Source organism: Myotis daubentonii, chromosome 4 (assembly GCF_963259705.1).
Source record: "Myotis daubentonii chromosome 4, mMyoDau2.1, whole genome shotgun sequence".
Lineage (NCBI taxonomy): Eukaryota > Metazoa > Chordata > Mammalia > Chiroptera > Vespertilionidae > Myotis > Myotis daubentonii.
The window spans coordinates 57,047,189-57,064,580 of NC_081843.1; the positions used below are offsets into that span (position 1 = coordinate 57,047,189).

Here is a 17,392-nt window from a genome sequence, read left to right on the forward strand (position 1 = left end):
TGTTAAACAGTATGCAGTGTTACACCAGCAGCAGCCTCATATATCTTGTGTTTACTGCATTTCTTTTTAAAAAAATCTTTATTGTTGAAAGTATTATATACTCCCCCCCCCATAAACCTTTTCCAGCCTGCTCCCGTCCTCCCTCACCACCCCATTGTCTGTGTCTGTGGGTTATGCACATATTCATACAAGTTCATTGGTTGATCTCTTCCCACCCACCCTCCCCTGTCTTCCCTCTGAGGTTCAACAGCCTGTTCATGTTCCTATGACTCTGGGTCTATTTTTGATCATCAGTTTATTTGGTTCATTAGATTCCATATATGAGTGAGATCATGTGATACTGTATCTTTTTCTGACTGGCTTATTTTGCTCAGCATAATACTCTCCAGGTTCATCCATGCTGTTGTAAGTGTTAAGAGTTCTTTCTTTTTTATTGCTGTGTAGTATTCCATTGTGTAAAGGTAACATAGTTTTTTTATTCACTCATCTGCTGATGGGCACTTAGGCTGTTTCCATGTCTTAGCTATTGTAAACCCTAATGCAATGAATACTGTGTTTCTTGATTGCATCATTTTTTTCTTGTGCTTGATTTAATCTCGTGTTGTTTTGTACAGTAACGTGCTATACAAGCTTGTAACCTAGGAGAAATAGGTTATACTATATAGCTTAGATATACAGTGGGCTATACCATCTAAGTGTGTTAAGTGCACTCTATTATGTTAGCACTATGATGAAATTGCTTAAGGATATTTTTATTTCTCAGAACTATCCCCATTATTCAGTGGCACATGACTGTAATAAGACTTGAAGGTCAAATTACTCCTTGACCCATGGGCTGCAGAATGGATGTTGTGTTAGCAGGCATGAAAATAACATTAATCTCATTGTACATCTTCATCAGAGCTCTTAGTTGATCAGGTGCATTGTCAGTAAGCAGTAATATTTAGAAAGGAATGTTTTCTTCTGAACAGTAGTTCTCAACAGTGGTCTTAAAATATTCAGTAAATCCATGTTGTGCTGTTATTCAGGATTTGTTTTTCCACTTATAGAGCAAAGGCAGAGTAGATTTAGCATAATTCTTAAGGATCCTTGGATTTTGGGAATGGTGAATGAGCACTGGCTTCATTAGTCCCTAACCAAAGTCAGCCTGTTCTTCGAAGTTTTAAAGCCAGGCATTGACTTCTCTCTAGCTATGAAAGTCCTAGATGTCATCTTCATCATCTTAACTGTATTTTAAAGTGTATAGTTTAGTGGCATTAAGTACATTTACATTGTTGTGTAACCATCACCACCATCCATCTTCTGATTGCATTTTTTCTTGCATAACTGAAACTCTTTACCAACAATAACTCTCCTTTACTCCCAACCCCCACACCCTGACAAACACCGTTCTATAAATTTAACTTCTCTAGGTACCTCATATATATAGACTTATACAGTATGTGTTTCTGTTACTGACTTATTTTACATTAGCCATAATGTTCTGGTTTAGTGTGTGGCAAAATTTCCTTCCTGTTTAAGGTTAATAATTATTCCATTGTATGCCTACAGTATATCCCATTTTGTTTATCCATTCATCCAGTGATGGACACTTGGGTTGCTGCCACCTTTTGGCTATTGTGAATAATGCTGCTATGAACTTGGATGTCAAAGCAGTCTCTTAACCTTAATAGAATGTAAACTCCATAAGTGTCAAGAGGATACATGTCTTGTTTATTATTGTATCTCCAATGTGTGTCCGGCACATAGCAGGAGCTCAATAATATTTTTTTAGATCAGTGAGTAAACCTCATATTTGTCTCTAGCAACTGTCTTGTAATTCTTTGCCTTCATAACTAAACTTACGCTTATTATATACACTTTTTCAATGCCCATTCATTTTATACTTCCTTGGTCAGGTTTCCACTTCCCCTATGCTACTCTATTACCAAAACCACTAGACAAATTTTAGTTCTGATATTATGTAACCTCTCCTCTACTTTGTGTTCAAGAGCTCTTTATTCCCTAGACTTCTATGACAGGACCTCTTCTGGATTTTTTCCTGTTTCTCTGGCTAATCTCATGTTGCTGAGGGATTTCCAATATATTTGGGAGAGCGACATATAAACTAGTAAGTTGAATAAAGTGTTGCAGATTTTATGAAAGTGGTGCATGTACTGTGGGTGCACCAAGGAAGGTGTGTACAATTCTACCTGAGAGGAAATGGATGTGGTCAGGAAGGATTCATAGATGAGTGTATTCATTAATGTGAATGTTAAAGGATAAGGATATGCCTACTGTTCTTCTTACTAGGTGTACTGTCCATGAAATCCTTCTTCCACTGCCTTAACTTCATCTACATGCTTAGGTCATCCATGAGCTCAATACAACATGCTCAATACTGTCATTGTTCTCCCTAAGCCAGAACTTCAGAAGTGATCACAGACTCTTAATTTTATTCACTCACACATCCAGTGAGTCACGATTCTTATAAAATGTATCTGCCCATTTCCACTGATATTTCTTTGACTCAGAATTTTATCATTTCTTGCCTCAATTATGCAGTTGTCCCCTAACTGTACTGACCTTTCTGTTTTTCCACCCCAATCTGTCTTTCTTATTGGTGCAGAATGGACTTTGTGGGGTAGAAAACTATGAATGCAGCCTGTAAATGTCAGCCTCCTAGGGCACAGCAGCAGGGACAGAAAAGCCGAAAATGATTCTGGATGGGGTGGGGGTGGGGCCAAACAGAAAACGAGTGCAGGATCATTCCTTTCAACTGAAAATATGAAAGAAAAATTTTTCTTCTTAAAGAAAACTAAAATAGAGAAGTTTTCCTTTATTTTGGTCTATACAACCAGATTTTTCTTTATAATATAGAGAAGGTATGCATAAAATAAAAAATAATTTCTGATCAAAAAAGCAGCTTATGTATAGTTCAGAAGAGTGCATGAGCTCTAGAATAACTAAATATCTCCTTTCTTCTTTATTATATGAACATTTCCAAAATATACCTTTCTCATAAATGATTTGAATAGGGTTTTTTTTTGTTTTGCATTTTTCAATGACCATAAATATATATAGAAGTAATATAAAACTAAATTTCTCTCTTTATAACCTATCGTTTATTTAAATGTCTCATAACAGAACCATCCTATATAAGTAACACTTTAGTTAATGGTACTGAGAGACTTTAAACAAAACTTTTTGAAGTGTACTTGTTCATTTCCTTTTTTCCTCAGTATGTGGAAAATTGTCAACATTTCTTACCACGTGGAAAGAGACAAGATAATTTGTCATGATATATCTCAAAAATAACATTTGAATATTTTAGTTCATATACATCATACTGTTCCTTTTCTGTACTACAAATTATCTCTCTCATGGTAATATTTTGTGAATATTCAATTCATATGTAAAGCAGAAGTGTGACAGCCTGAACTGAAAAAGCAACTGGATTAGCTTATCATTTAAATTGTATCTTAAAATATATATACTAGAGGCCCGGTGCACAAAAATTTGTGCACTCGGGGGAGAGGGGGGGTCCCTCAGCCCGGCCTGTGCCCTCTCTCAGTCTGGGACCCCTCGGGAGATAACGACCTGCTGGCTTAGGCCTGCTCCCTAGTGGCAGAGGGCAGGCCCAATCCCTAGGTGCAGCCCCTGGTCGGGCTCAGAGCAGGGCCGATTGGGGAGTTGGGGCACCGCCCCCTGTCATGCACAGAGCAGGGCGATCGGGAGGTTGTGATGCCACCCTCAGTCACGCTCAGGGTAGGGCCGATTGGGGGGTTGGGGCACCACTCCCTGTCACACTCAAGGCAGGGTCTATGGGGAGGTTGCGGCGCGACCCCCTGTCACGCACAGAGCAGGGCCAATCCGGGGGTTGGGGCGCTGCCCCCTGTCACACACAGAGCAGGGCCCATCAGGGGGGTTGGGGCTCCGTACCCTGTCATGCACAGAGCAGGGCCCATCAGGGGGTTGGGGAGCTGCCCCCTGTCACTCACAGAGTAGGGCCGATAGGGGAGTTGGGGCACTGTCCCCTGTCACACACAGAGCAGGGCCGATCAGGGGTTGGGGCGCCGCCACTCTCACACTCAGGGCAGGGCCGATGGGGAGGTTATGGCTCTACCCCATCACACACAGAGCAGGGCCCGAGGGGGGGGGGTTGGGGTGCTGCACCCTGTCACACACAGAGCAGGGCCGATCAGGGTGTTTGGGCGCTGCCCCCTGTCATGCTGATCCCGGTGCCGGGAGGCCTTGTGGCTCTGCTGATCCCAGTGCTGGGAGGCATATTACCCTTTTACTATATAGGGTAGAGGCCTGGTACACAGGTGGGGGCCAGCTGGTTTGCCCTGAAGGGTGTCCTTTATCAGGGTGGGGGCCCCCACTGGGGTGCCTGGCCAGCCTGGGTGAGGGGATGATGGCTCTTTGCAGCTGGTCACACACCCTTCAGGGTGGGGGTCCCCACTGGGGTGCCTGGCCAGCCTGGATGAGGGGCTGAGGGCTGTTTGCAGCTGGTCACACACCCTTCAGGGTAGGGGTCCCCACTGGGGTGCCTGGCCAGTCTAGGTGAGGGGCTGAGGGCTGTTTTCAGGCTGGGGGTGACTGAACTCCCAAACGCTCCTTTTTTCCTTTTTTTTTATTTTTTATTCTGGGCCAGCTTTAGCTTGAGGCTTGGCTCCAGCTCTTAGGCCGCCTCCGCTCCTGAAAGTAGGTTTCTGGCCTTTGCATACAATGTTGCGAATCTGCTGGCTGAAGTCCTGCGGTATCTGTTACAATGTTTGAAACTGCAGGCTCAGAGGCCTGCAGCCGCAGACGGGGAATGTTGGTTTCCTCCGTCACTGAAGCAAGCAAGCCTCATGTCAGTTTCAAGCTGCCTGGCTGCCGGCCGCCATCTTGGCTGACAGTTAATTTGCATATCTCGCTGATTAGCCAATGAAAAGGGTAGCGGTCGTATGCCAATTACCATGTTTCTCTTTTATTAGTATATATATATATATATATATATATATATATATATATATATATATATTGATTTCAGAGAGAGGAAGGGAAAGGAAAAGAAGGATAGAAACATTAATGATGAGAGAGAATCCTTGATCTGCTGAAAGAAAGTCAAGAAAATTCTATGATCCTATATAATAAAAATCTAATATGCTGAGTGTCTGGTTTTCCTGCATGCCCCCTACTGGGGATCGAGCTGCGACCCAGGCATATGCCCTGACTGGGAATCCAACCGTGACTTCCTGGTTCATAGGTCTATGCTCAACCACAGAGCCACATCAGCCGGCTAAATTATATCTTTAAATATCTTTTACCTAGGTTCACAATGGTACGTAGTGGGAAAAACGGTGAACTTCATCTTAAACAAATTTCATATTATAAACGAACTGGTGAATATCATCCAACTACACTACCGAGTGAGAGAAGTGGAATAAGAAGAGCAGCAAAAAAATTTGTCTTCAAAGGTAAAATTAAGGCCCCAAATCTTGAATACAGAGTTAATATAGATGCTTCTCCATATGTGTTCTTTATGGAATCCTGAAAGTTTCTGTAGTAATTGGTTGTTGCTAAACAATTACTAGTTGAATTGATGATGCCACTCAATCAAAAGCAAAATAAAAATCACACAGAAGTTAACTGAAGGCCATGAAAAGGGCATTTAAATTTATAGACAGAAAAGATACCTTGGGATAAAAAACAATAACCTATACCTAAATTAACCTTGCCTGCTTTTTCCCTCAGGTGGCTTCTGCACTAATGGTATATTTTGAAGACTCATGTTACTATCCATGAAAAACTTACTTGATGCTTAATATGAAAATGTTGACAAAGTTAACTTGTTTGTTTACTATACTTATTTCTGTGGTTCCCTCCTTTCACTGCCATTAAATAATTTCTGAATGGGTTAAATATTAGTCAGTAGAATATATGTATTGAAAGTTTATGATAATTTTTGCCTCTTTTTCTTCTTCCAAAGGGTAAGGGAAGTAAGGAATGAGATAAGTAAGAGGTATAGTCACAGATAACTGAATGTTGGTGCTATTAATGAGAGTTTTGGCTAGAGGCACAGAATCAGGCTTTCCTCAAAGAAAGTCAAGAAAATTCTATGATCCTATATCAGTGATGGCGAACCTATGACACGCGTGCCAGAGGTGACACGCGAACTCATTTTTTTGGTTGATTTTTCTTTGTTAAATGGCATTTAAATGTATAAAATAAATATCAAAAATATAAGTCTTTGTTTTACTATGGTTGCAAAGATCAAAAAAATTCTATATGTGACACGGCACCAGAGTTAAGTTAGGGTTTTTCAAAATTCTGACACACCAAGCTCAAAAGGTTTGCTATCACTGTCCTATATAATCTACACTAATAAAAGAGAAAGATGCAAATTGACCATACATTCGCAACATCCACCAGCCAGTCAGGACTGAGTGTGCAAATTAACCCAACAAAGATGGCGAGTTAATTTGCATATGCAGGCGGCCTGGGGCAGGGCAGGATGCTTGCGTCATCACTGTGGCAATGACGCAGGCGTTCCGCACCACCCTAGCCGCTCCAGGCCTCTGGGCAGCATGGGAAGGCGGAAAGGTGGCTCCAGGCCAGAGTGAAGGCGGAAAGGCGACTCCGGCCGGAGCCAAGGCAGTGCCGGCAGCCAGGGGAAGGAAGGCCCATTCTTGCACTAATCTTCATGCATCGGGCCTCTAGTAAAAGCCTAATATGCTAAGGGTCCAGTTGTCCAGTCATCCATTCAACCAATCAAAGCGTAATATGCTAATGATATGCTACGGCTGCTCAACCACTCGCTCTGACGTGCACTGACCACCAGGGGCAGACATCGACTGGTCACCAGTTGCTGTGATATGCACTGACCACCAGAGGGCAGATGCTCTGACTGGTAGGTTAGCTTGCTGCTGGGGTCCGGCTGATTGGGACTGAGTGAGATGGGCCGGACACACCCTGGAGTCCTCTCACGGTATCTTTCTGGCAGGTCAACCTCCCTTGTCCCTCTCCAACCCTCTCATGCATTGGTGGGATCCCTCGGCCTGGCCTGCACCCTCTCACAATCCGGGACCTCATGGGGGATGTCGGAGAGCCGGTTTTGGCCCGACCCTGCAGGCCAGGCTTAGGGACCCCACTGGGGCATGAATTCGTGCACCGGGCCTCTAGTAACAAATAAATACCTATTCATTTCTCCCTGTGTACATAACTCCCTTAAGTTTAAGAACAGACATACTTCTTAGACTAAAGTGAGGATTCATTGATTAATTTATTTAATCATTTATGTAAAAAATGTTTACAAAGTTCCTAATGAGCAGGTCACATCTCAGCCTTGGAGATACATTGATGAATAAGACAGTAAGGTTCCTGCCCTCAAGTTGCTTAAATTCAAGTAAGGACTGTTCCACTGAGCATGTGCTTAATTCATCATATTAGTAATTTAGTGGTGTAACCTGGATTTCGAACAGTTACCTCATCTACACTGGAGAGGCGATGTTTCTCTCCCTGCTAGATTCTTGTCAGGTATCCTCCAAAGGAAAACAGACTATCTTGAGGATTAGTGTTTTCCCACTTTTTGGCTTTACCAACCCCACCTCCAACTCAAATCCAGTAAAATTTTAAGAGAGGTGGTTGCTTACAAAAATGGAGTTATGATGAAATACTATTTCAGAAAATTCTGTTCCTGAAGTGGCTTATCTAGTGCTCCTCATACATATCTAGTAAGTCTAACAGCTGAGAGCCTTTCAGATTGTATGTTAACAGCATTACAAATATTCTGTCTTAGAGATAAAAAGGTTTTTAATTTTTTAAAAAAACCCTCATGGTTTAAATAAAGATAAGGCTGTGATCATCTTAAAATTATATAGATCTCTAAAAATTGCAATTATATTTTTGTCTCCTTTATTTTAGATAAAAAGTTGTTTTATGTTGGAAAAGACAGAAAACAAAATCGTTTGGTAATTATTTCAGAAGAAGAAAAAAAGAAAGTCCTAAGAGAATGCCATGAAAACAACACTGGAGCCCATCATGGCATATCCAGAACCCTCACTCTAGTGGAATCCAATTACTACTGGACTTCTGTGACCAATGATGTCAAACAGTGGGTATGGCTGTTATTTAGAATATTTTGAATAATGTATCTGTAATAGATATCCAAAATTCATTGCTCCAGATTTACTCTGGATAGCAGTTTTCATTTACCAGTTAACTGCCACAATATTTTGAACTTAATTAAAAAAGGCCTGCCGCTTGCATCTTTAGATGCTTATGGCGTACAAATGGTTTAGTACCTTTTGTGTGGGTAATTTTTTTTAATATATTTTATTGATTTGTTACAGAGAGGAAGGGAGAGGGATAGTTAGAAACATCGATGAGCGAGAAACATCGATCAGCTGCCTCCTGCACACTCCCTACTGGGGATGTGCCTGCAGCCAAGGTACATGCCCTTGACAGGAATCGAACCTGGGACCCTTGAGTCTGCAGGCCGCCGCTCTATCCACTGAGCCAAACCGGTTAGGGCTGTGTGGGTAATTTTTGTACAGAAAATTTTGTGTGCTTTATTTTCCTTCAGAATTCTTCTTTAAAATCACTAAAATATAATTTGAACTAGAACAAAGCATTATTTAAACATTATATTTAGACAGATTTTTTAGAACTAGACTTTCATCATTGATCTCTATATAGGCAGAATATAAATGGGGTTGAAATTCCTTTAACTAAATGACCTCATTGATGGCAGTCATCCAATCTTGATATGAATTCTTAAAGTGAATATGTTCATAAAAAGTCTGGTCCTGTGTGTGCTCTCATCTTTTGTGCCCATTTCATCTTGCCATAGAAAATGTCAAATATGTCAGAAACCTAAAACCAACTAAACGCACAGTCAAGTTGTGAAGATAATGAAATTAGTCTGAGTTTTGTAACTTTATAACCTACTAGGACATTCAACTTCTTATAATAAAAAGTTCACCCAGAAATTCTGGGATTCTTGCTGGTTAGGTGAACTGATTTCTACTCTTTTTAGTACACTCAATTTGCAAATGGTAGGAATTCCTTGATATATATGTGAGATCCCTTTAATAATTATAATAGTGCATCTAAAGGATGGTCATTTTAGGCATAAATAGTTAAACCAACACTTAAAAAAGTATAATTTATGAGTTATCAGTTTATGAATCTATGCAGGTATTCCAAAGACCTGGATATTTGTATTTTCCTTTAGAATCTGCCACAGTTCCTTTACAGACATTTGATGAAATCTTTGTCAAATTTGAGGATGGATATGATTCTTGAAAATAACCAGGTTATTTGTATATAAGTTGTAAAATAAAACTTTTGATAAAAATTAATTATACATTGATATTTCTCTCTCCCTCCCTCCCTCCCTCCCTCCCTCCTTCTCCATCTCCCTCCCTTCCCCTTCCTCTCTCTAAAAAATAACCTATAAAAAAGTGACTTATAATTGAATAAGATTGTTTTAAAATTTTGTTTAGGGGTTGGTTTAAAACTAGTTTCCAAAGTGGAATTCCAGAAATATGTTGAGCAATGACACCATCCATAAGTTCATCAATTGATCTCATCTCATTCACATGAGAGCTCCATGATAGCATGGGTTTTGTTTTTGTCCATTCTCTTTTCCCAGAACCTAAAGGAATTTTTGGTATCTATAAATATTGTTTGAATAAAATTATGTGTTAATAAATATTTGTTGAAGTAGATATATAAATTAATTTATTGGAGTGATAATTTTTTAAAAAACCTTTTGCTTATAGAAATTATATTTACATACTGATTTCAAATTATAGCAAAGTTGTCTTAAGATCTATTCATTTCATAAATATTTATTGAATGTAAACCAGAATTATGTTCCATTTGAGTAAAACTCCTTAAGATGGTCATTGAAGCCCTAACCGGTTTGGCTCATTGGATAGAGCAGCGGCCTGCGGACTCAAGGGTCCCAGGTTCGATTCTGGTCAAGGGCATGTACCTTGGTTGTGGGCACATCCCCAGTAGGGAGTGTGCAGGAGGCAGCTGATCGATGTTTCTATCTCATCGATGTTTCTAACTCTCTATCCCTCTCCCTTCCTCTCTGTAAAAAATCAATAAAATATATATTTTTTTTAAAAAAAGATGGTCATTGAATAGTATAGCAACTACTATTTACTTATTATCTTGAATAGGAGGTTTTATTTTATTCTAGAATAATCCAAAAATTTCTTCTTCAATACACAAAGTACCTATTAACTATTAAAGTTTTAGATTTATAAGACTGCTTTTATTATGTTGAATATATTAAAATTTACATGTCTTTTCTTCACGGTGTGCCTGTTTTGCAGGTATATGCTTGTCGTCATTGTCAGGTGGCAAAAAATACAGTTATTCTAGCACCTAAACAGCACCTCAAAGTGGAAAATCCATGGAGTATAGTTACTGTTGATCTAATGGGCCCATTTCATATAAGCAACAGACGTCATGTGTATGCTATGATCATGACAGATTTGTTCACAAAATGGATTGTGATTTTGCCTCTGTGTGATGTTTCAGCATCAGAAGTTTCTAAAGCTATTATCAATATATTTTTCTTATATGGACCTCCTCAGAAAATAATAATGGACCAAAGAGATGAGTTCATTCGTCAGGTAAGACAGCTGAGGTCTAAGCTCTAAAATCAGTAAACATATTCTTGGGTGAGGATTATACAAACACAAAAATCTGAGTAAAGAATTTTATTACATATATATTGCATATTCATTTACTGACATAGATAATTATATAAAAAATATGTATTAAAACACTAAAATAAAAACCCATAAGGTTAACCATGGAATTATTTTTAAGAGGAATAAGATTATAGATTTTTTTCTTAATTTTTCAATTTATATGTATTATCAAATTGCTTTTATAATTTTAGTGATTAAAATATGCAAAATTGTCTGTTGCTTTTGTCATATAAATTACTAGTGCTCAGCAATAATTAGTTATCCTAGTCTTCAAATATAGATGGCTCCTTCTAGACTTTTGCAGGTAGTGAAGCCCAAGTAACTAGATCTAGCCAAAGAAATTGAGTGGATGGATGTGCGCCACTTTTACAGCCCGGGGTAGTGAAAAACTCGTGCTTAATTCTTCAATCCCCCAATCTTACTCTTTTCTCTGGAGAACTGACAGAATATTCCAGATATTATACCTGAGAGTGATGGAATTTCTCTCATCCAGAATTGCTGGGGCACCTAGCTGAAAATAGTTGCTTTGGAAAGACATTTTGACCTACAGCTGACTTTGAATGAGCAAACAGTAAAACTGTTGGATTAAGCCTCGGAAACTTGAATGTGTTTTGTAATTGCAACATAATCTTGACTACCTTGACTGACACAGCAGTGATATGCAAAATAGGGTATGTAAGACCCTGTTTTGTTTGATGACAATATTAGAAATTCTGTTTATATTTCTTTTTATCTAATAAGAAAGAAATACAGCTTTACTAATAATGTGGACAGATTGATAATTGCATCCTGAGTCAATAAGGCAAATGATTGTGTGTCACACCTACTGTGCCAAGGTATCATAAGAGAAAAGTGAGAATCCTCAATATATAGGAATCTTCAGTGGTTCCCTGTCTCTTGCTTTCAGCAATAATTGAATTTATGGCTATTGTGTAATTTTCAGCAAAGCTAATCCTCACAGAATAGCCAAGTGGCTTAAATTTCTTGTAATAAAACATGATAATATCAATAATGCAGTCACCTATCAACCACAAGAAAATGATAGAGCTGACACTTCTAATTAATTTGTGGTATTAGATCTTTCATAGACACATTAATGAAATGAAAATAAATATGAACTAATCCAATCTGATAGGAAATTGGCCACCAAAATTAAAAATTATAAAGTATACTATTTGGAAATATTTGCTTTTACCTCTATCAATGAGGAGCCTCACCTTAAGTGCATATACTGCTTCAAGAAATTAAATAATGACAGCATAAAGCCAATATGAATCACCAGCAGTTTTTCCAGTTATGTTTAAAATCATGTGATAGTCAATCCAGCACTTTGAAAATTTTACCAAAAGTAACAGTAAATACTTATAAGTCTCTTTTAAGAGGTTAAATAATACAAAAAATTAAAAATCACATGATTGGGAAAATGTGTTCTTTTTGCTGTGATTTAAATGGCTTAAATATTACAAAGAAAGCATAATGATTACCAAATGTTTTATTTTGTCAGCAAATACAGAAAACACTGGTAAAGTGTTGTAATAAGATTAGAACAGTGTACACAAAGTGGGAGATTTATCATATAGTTGGATGAAAATACACGTTTCTATCGTAACTTGCCTTAGAATATTTGCTGAATTGTTATTCAATAAAATATAGATTTTTTTGTAAGCCTCTGAGGAAGAGAGAATAAACATTTTCAAATGTAAAATTAACTCTTTAATTTTAGAAATATGTCTTATGGAAAACCAAAATTGTAACCACTAGTGGGATGTCTGGTTTAGTGGGAAGAAAAAAGAGGCTACTGGGGTAAGGTTATCAAGATAGCATCTCACAAATGGATTCACTGGGTCATTCCTAGGAAGTTTCTTGAAAAAAAGAAGTTGAAGCCATTCCAAAGGTGCCACTTAAAACCATTGATTATGACCCCAGATTGAAGCTTACCCAAATATACCTATTCTCTGGGATTTCTTTTTAGTTACTTTTTAATTAAAAGGAGATAGCTTACTACTACATAGTATACCAGTATTAGCTAGAAATTGTATTCAGCTGCAAGTAACACAGAACACTTCTCTTCCTCCCAGTATAAAAATTTAGGTAAAAGAAGGCCCAGGTTGGAAGGGTAACTCTGAATGTCATTGGGAACTGATACTTCTAGCTTTAGGAGGTGACTGTCAAGCTTGTGCTTCCAGTATGGCTGCCAGAGCCCATGCCACAAAGTCTACATTTTAGTCAGAAAGAGGGGAAAGGTAATGGGCCAAAAACCCCAAAAAAACTAGTACCAGCTGAGTCCACCCAACAACTATTAAAAGCCCAACAACTGCATTTGTAACTTTTAAAAAAGATTTTTTATTGATTTCTTTTTAGAGAGAGAGGAAGGGAGAGAGAGAAATATTGATGTTAGAGTGAAGCATCAATCAGGTGCCTCCTGAATCAAACGGGCAACCTCTAGGTGCACAGGATGGTGCCCAACCATCTCAGACACACTGGGCAGGGCTCTAAACTCATTTTGACTTCCTTTAGGTCGTGTACATTACAACAACAATAATAGTAACATTAAAAGTTATAAATTGCCAAGAACTATTTTAAGTCTTCACATTTACTCATTTAATTCTAAAAAGAATCCTGGGTGGGATTTTCCTGATTTTACAGATGAGAAAACTGAGTACACAGAGGTTTGGTGAGTTGGCCAAGGTCAGGTAGCTGATAATTGGATTATGTGACCTGGTGTTTTTTAGAAACTATCTACTGGATTAAAATGTTATTTGTACTCAGAGGTGATGTTAAATTCTGTTCTTCCACTTCCTTGATGTATGTGTGTCCCTGGCAAGGCACTATACTTATAAAGCTCCAGCTTCTTATCTTTAAAACGGGGTTAATATTACCTTATTAGATTGTCGTAATGTATAATGACAATATAAAGCATCTAGTCCATTGAACAGCACATAGTCAGGACTCAATAAATTATAATTATTATTTTAAATAAAAATAGATGTTTTTATATAAAATGGCCATGGTCAGTGCAAAAGGCAGGTTTCAATTTCTTTGAAACCTTTTAATCAAGGGAAAATAAAATGTTAAAGTCAGCTTTGTTTTATATATTTTTCAGATCAATATTGAACTGTGTGGATTGTTTGGCATGAAGCAAATTGTAATTTCTCATGCCTCTCAAGCTGTTAACCAGACTGAAGGTATACCCAACACCATCAAAACATTTCTTTCCAAACACTGTGCTGACTACCCAAACAACTGGGATGATCACCTGTCAGCTGTTTCATTTGCCTTCAATGTAACTCACTTGGTATGTGCCTTTTTGTAATTCTATACTTTTAAGTTAATGAGTATTTCTTGCCAGATAAGTGTTTTATTGTAAGTTGTTGTTTATTTTCCTTAAAACAGGAGCCTACTAAAAATACGCCATACTTTCAAATGTTTAATCGAAATCCTTATATGCCTGAGACTTTAGATGTTCTCCATGAAGTGGATGGTGATGATACAAGTATGTTTGCCAAAATTCTAAATGCAATTAAAGAAGCTGATAAAATAATGGAGAATAAGACAACTTCAGTGGGCCAGGTGATTCTATTTAATAGAAAACTCTATAACAGAAAAATCTATAAAGTGATATTTCAAAATTCTGTAGCATATATACACACACGGATACAAACACACACACACACACACACAATCTGATACATCCTTAAACCAAATTCTTTTTCCACCAAATTCTGCTTTCTTGATTAAACATGGTGCTTACTAGCTATGAAATTCTGAAAGACAGTTATAAGAAAAACATGCATTTTGGAATCAAGTAGAGCAGAATTTAAATCCCTCATCGTACTGCTTTCCAGTTGTTTGACTTGGGCAAATTACTTAATCTACCGCAGTTGACTTTGTTTGTAAAGCTGGGGTAATGCTGACTTTCAAATATTGTTTTAAGGATTAAGTGGGACTCATACCTAACTTTGAAGTAGCATCTGAATAAATAATTATTTATATTATTATCTGCATTTACCTTCAAGAAGCTATAGCTCTTTCATCCCCTTTGTTCTCTCTCTCTTTTCCCCTGCCCCATACTTGTAGATGGAGAATAACACTGTTGATGAAACACATAAAAACAAAATCATTGTTAAAAAGAAACCAAAGCAGTTAAATCCATTTCAACTAAAAGTGGGTCATGAAGTTTTAAGGCAAAGGAAAAACTGGTGGAAGGATGGTCGTTTCCAGTCGGAATGGGTTGGTCCTTGTGTCATAGACTATATTACAGAAAGTGGATGTGCTGTTCTGAGAGACAACACTGGGACTAGGCTTAAAAGACCTATCAAAATGTCTCACCTTAAGCCCTATGTAAGAGAATCCAGTGAACAAGGTAAATATCTGCCACTTCTCTATACTTTTACTTTCTTTGAATGAGGAGAGAAGTTAAAAATAAAACCCCACACATTTTCATTTTTATAAAACTTGGTATAGTTTTAGATCCCAGGTAGTCTGTTTTATTAGAATATCTCTTCTGGAACCATCAGGCTTAAAAGAGATTTTATTTTGATTGCTAGTGTGCTTCTCACACTTTCCCATAGTTCATGTGGGAGATACTGAGTGGTTTCACAGAAGGATTAATGTGTTCTCTATTTTCATATTCAGTATTTTATGAGCAACTTTGTGTCTCATTTTAGCATGAGATAATGCCAAAAACAAACATACTGTCCAAAATCCTGTTGTGAGATAAATTTATTAGAGGACTAAAAGAAATGTGATTAGTTTTTAACATTGCATCATAGTCAGGTGGGTATGGGGGAGAGGGCAGAATGGAGTGTATTCCGAGTGTTATAAGGTGCTATAAGAAGAGGTGATAACATCCTAAACAAAGTTATATATTCCCCCAGATATGGTTCTGAGCAGTCAAGATATCCTGATTTCTTTAACCGTTTCTTTCATAGATAGAGCTGAATGACATTTTGCTATGGCTTTCAGATTAAATCCCACTTTTGTGAGACTTTTGTTTTGTTCTAGTGTATCTGCTCCCTAGAATTTCTCTGGGTTGGATAACTGAGAGGGAGTTCATTGGTACCTTAGCCATTTAACTTTGCCTTTTCCATAAAGAAAGATAAAGCATCAATATTATTTGAATATGAATAACAGTTTATGGAAGATACAATTTAGTATAGTTTTAAACAGAATAAATAGCTGAGTTCTTTAACAGTCTTAATAATAATTAGAAGAGCACCAGATAACCTACACTTTATAGGACACGAGAGGCCTAGTGCACGAATTCATGCATGGGTGAGATCCAGCTGGCCACCTCCCCCGATTCGGGGGGGGGGGGGCGGCCGGGGGTGGGGACGAGGGGGGGGAGGGGCCACGGCTGGCTGGGGGAAGGGGCCACAGGAGGTTGGCCAGCCACCCCCGCCCCCGATTGGGGTGGAGGGGCAGATCGAAGGCTGCCCCCCAATTGGGCTGGTTGGCTGACCACAGTGGGTGTCATAGTGACTGGTCATTCTAGTGTTATGGTCGCTTGATATATATATATATATATATATATATATATATATATATATATATATATATATATATATATACACACACACACTAGAGGGGCCCGGTACACAAAATTCGTGTATGGGGTGGGGGTGTCCCTCAGCCCAGCCTGCACCCTCTCCAATCTGGGACCCCTCGAGGGCAGTTGGACATCCCTCTCACAATCCAGGACTGCTGGCTCCCAACCACTCACCTGCCTGCCTACCTGGTCACCCCCAACTGCCTTCCCCTGCTGGCCTGATCGCCCACAACTGCCCTTCCATGCAAGCCATCTTGTGGCGGCCATTGTGCCTACATGGTGGAGGCCATCTTTGACCACATGGGGGCGGTCATCTTGTGTGTTGGAGTGATGGTCAATTTGCATATTACTATTTTATTAGGATACTAGAGGCCCAGTGCACAAAATTCATGCATGGGTAGGGTCACCAGGCCTAGCCAGCGATCAGGGCTGATTGGGGCCTTCCTTCCCCAGCTGCCGGCCGGGGCCTTCCTTCGTTTCACACCGCCTCCTGGTGGTCAGCACACGTCATAGTGAGTGATCAAACTCCGATCTCCCGGTTGAACTCCCGAGGGGACACTTTGCATATTAGCCTTTTATATATATAGATAGATGAAGCTCTTGGAGTCTGTTTGCTCAGTAATAGCTCAATTGTGGTTCTGATCTGGGTCACAGCTCTCATATTAGAAGCTTGTAGTGCCTTTCCATCTGCTTGTGATAGATCCAGTTTCTCTGTTAGTAATCTTATCTTGAACTATTTGAATTCTGAAAGCTCATGGTACCTTCATTCTCTTTGTTAGAAGATAAGCACTTTATTTCTTGTGTTTCTTAATTCTGAGCTATCCTGTATTATTTCTTCCTTCTGCAATTTAAGTAGAAAAACTTTATGCGGGTACATTTCCTTTCTTCTTTAGCATGATTTTCTTCTTAACCTTTGACATTCAGCTTCTTTCTAATGTGTTAACCTCATTAATACAAAATTTATATTTAAAGTATTCCTGTTTCAGGATCTGTTCCAACGTTTTGCAATTTGCTCTTGCCAAAGAAACAAGCCAAACATTTTGCTACTCCTGAATATTTTGGAATCCAGTTGTGTAGAACAGTTTCTAAACAGAGGCTGTATACTCTTTGCTGCTTGCTTGAATTTTCTGCAGATACTTTTTCC

General features: G+C 38.7%; 1 protein-coding gene across 4 annotated transcripts in view; it reads left to right on the plus strand.

The window, feature by feature from the left end:
* GIN1 (gypsy retrotransposon integrase 1) overlaps nucleotides 1-17,392 on the plus strand; it is a 28,462-nt gene that overhangs the window by 5,903 nt on the left and 5,167 nt on the right. Inside the window, exons 2-7 of one of the 4 annotated variants that reach the window (XM_059693992.1) lie at nucleotides 5,299-5,444; nucleotides 7,891-8,084; nucleotides 10,317-10,619; nucleotides 13,804-13,995; nucleotides 14,094-14,270; nucleotides 14,778-15,063. In XM_059693992.1, coding sequence (XP_059549975.1) covers nucleotides 5,306-5,444; nucleotides 7,891-8,084; nucleotides 10,317-10,619; nucleotides 13,804-13,995; nucleotides 14,094-14,270; nucleotides 14,778-15,063 — 1,291 coding nt within the window. In that variant the 5' untranslated portion in view covers nucleotides 5,299-5,305. Of the gene's footprint in view, nucleotides 1-5,298; nucleotides 5,445-7,890; nucleotides 8,085-10,316; nucleotides 10,620-13,803; nucleotides 13,996-14,093; nucleotides 14,271-14,777; nucleotides 15,064-17,392 lie in introns of those variants that run through there. The other 3 variants (XM_059693994.1, XM_059693993.1, XM_059693995.1) reach the window with 3 other exon arrangements.